The 1813-nt window shown below is 61.3% G+C and overlaps 1 protein-coding gene across 2 annotated transcripts in view; it reads right to left on the bottom strand.

Annotated features, from left to right (window-relative positions):
* Positions 1 to 1404: 1404 nt before the first annotated feature.
* The window catches only part of Foxs1 (forkhead box S1), a 4687-nt gene continuing 4278 nt past the window's right edge, over positions 1405 to 1813 (bottom strand). For both annotated transcript variants that reach the window (XM_048811128.1, XM_048811127.1), the window contains exon 2: positions 1405 to 1813. This exon ends at the window's right edge or, in 1 of these variants, runs on beyond it. In XM_048811128.1, the coding sequence (XP_048667085.1) occupies positions 1650 to 1813 (164 nt within the window). In that variant the 3' untranslated portion in view covers positions 1405 to 1649.

Here is a 1813-nt window from a genome sequence, read left to right as displayed (position 1 = left end):
CCCCGCCTACTCATGAAGCTGTCCGCATGAGGCAGGACAGACCCTCATGGTTCTCCCCACTGTTTGGTGGCTTGGGGGTGGGGTGCGACAGGCGTGGGGAGAAGGGGCCCCCCCGCAGCTGGCCAGGCATTTTCCCAGCCCCTTCTGGTTGCAGTGAGCCCCCGCCCTGCAGGTCCCCCCTCCACCTCAGCTCTGGAGTCTGTGGGAACCAGACGTTTCAGGCTGTCCAGCCGGGCTCGCTTCCTCCCAGGCCCCAGGGGACCTGCTGAAGGAGGGGGGAGCCACTTGGGCTGAAGTCAGCATGGCCAGCTGCCCAAGGGAGGGCTCTGGAGAAGACCGGGCCACCTCCCCAGTGAAAGGATCTCCAGGACCCTGGATGTCACCTCGTGGGACGGAAGACCCTCAGGGCCCCACGCCAACACCAAGGTGCCCCAACATCCTCGCTCCTTCTCCTCTCCCTGTACCCATGATCTGGAGGGGAGGACCAGGCTCTGGGAGGGCACCGTCTGCCTGCTCCTTCAGGACAGACGCGACAGTGAGGTTCCCCTGTCTCTTCCTCTGATGGGTGCCACCAGTGTCTTCATGTCTCCTGTTCCCATGGGAGGGGGACACTGGAAAGGGCCAAGCTCTACTTCTGATCAGTACCCAGGTCAGCCAGGAAGGCTGCCCCAGCCCCAGGGAAATGCTTTCATAAAGAGCCACCAGGAAACCCAGGAGAGGTCCCCATTCGTGTGGGAAATCCACAAAAGGGGGTCCGTACTGCTTTCAAGCCCAGGGGTCCCTGTCTGGACTAGGGACAAGGGGCACCTTGTTAGCCCTGATAATCCAGGGTCTCAAAGAAGCCCTTCCTCCTCGGAGGAGGAAGGAACCGGGGTTCTCCTCCCTGCATCTCCCTTAAACTGTGGGTCAAAGCCCACGGGCCTGGCTGAGATCTCCTCTCTGTCACTCATCTGCCATCTAGCTCCGGTGAGCCCCGAGGACCCCAGACCCTCTGAACCTCAGCTTCTGTTACTGGAATTGGGGCTCACATTCTGTGGCACCCTGGTGAGATGATGGATACAAGCCTGGGACAGAAGAAATGTCACAAAGGGTCCTAAGTATTATAGCTATGCTTAACGCTTAATGGAGGGCGGAGGGCATTGAGTCTCTCTCGGTTTCGGGCTGGAGACGGACCCCTAGGCCAGCCCCGCCTCATGCCCTGCCTGGTGTCTCTTGGTTGAGTCCCTCCTGTGCCTGCCCTCATTCTCTGCTCCTGGGAAACTCCCCAAGAAAGTCCCCAGCAGGAGAAAGCCTCAAGTGAGGCATTTCCATTAGGGGTCCCCAGCCCCTGTGGCACCACTCCACCGACACACGTAGAACCCAGCATTCCGGCCCTCACCTCAACTACCCAGCAAGCTGCCCCTCTTCATCACACTGGTTTTATTGGGCCCAAGAGCCACAGAACAAATCCCAAGGACCCCGGCCCCCTCACCCCCAAGTTTCTCCAGGGGCCCCCAGGGCCCAGCTGAACGCCGCTGCTCCAGTCCTGGCTTCCCGTCCAGGTTGTGCTTGGCCAGCCGGGGCTTGGTCCTTTGAGAACTCTCCAGGTCCTAGAGCCAGGCTCAGCCTGGCACTGGTTTGGCAGAGGCCCTACAGAGGTGAGGCTGCTGTCACTCAAAGAAGAACATTCCTGGTGTCCGGTATAGGCAGGGGGGCAGCCCCAGTGGGTAGCTGGAGCCTCCCTGGACAGGGAAGCCTCCTGCGACCCAGGGTTCCTTGGGGTCAGCTGGCAGGGGCAGTGGAGCCCGGAGTGAGGCTGGCGGGGTGGGGGGTG

This window comes from Marmota marmota, unplaced genomic scaffold (assembly GCF_001458135.2).
Source record: "Marmota marmota marmota unplaced genomic scaffold, marMar, whole genome shotgun sequence".
In the NCBI taxonomy this organism is placed as follows: Eukaryota; Metazoa; Chordata; class Mammalia; order Rodentia; family Sciuridae; genus Marmota; species Marmota marmota.
Note: the sequence above shows the minus strand (reverse complement) of the source record. Positions and strands in the feature narration are given on the sequence as shown.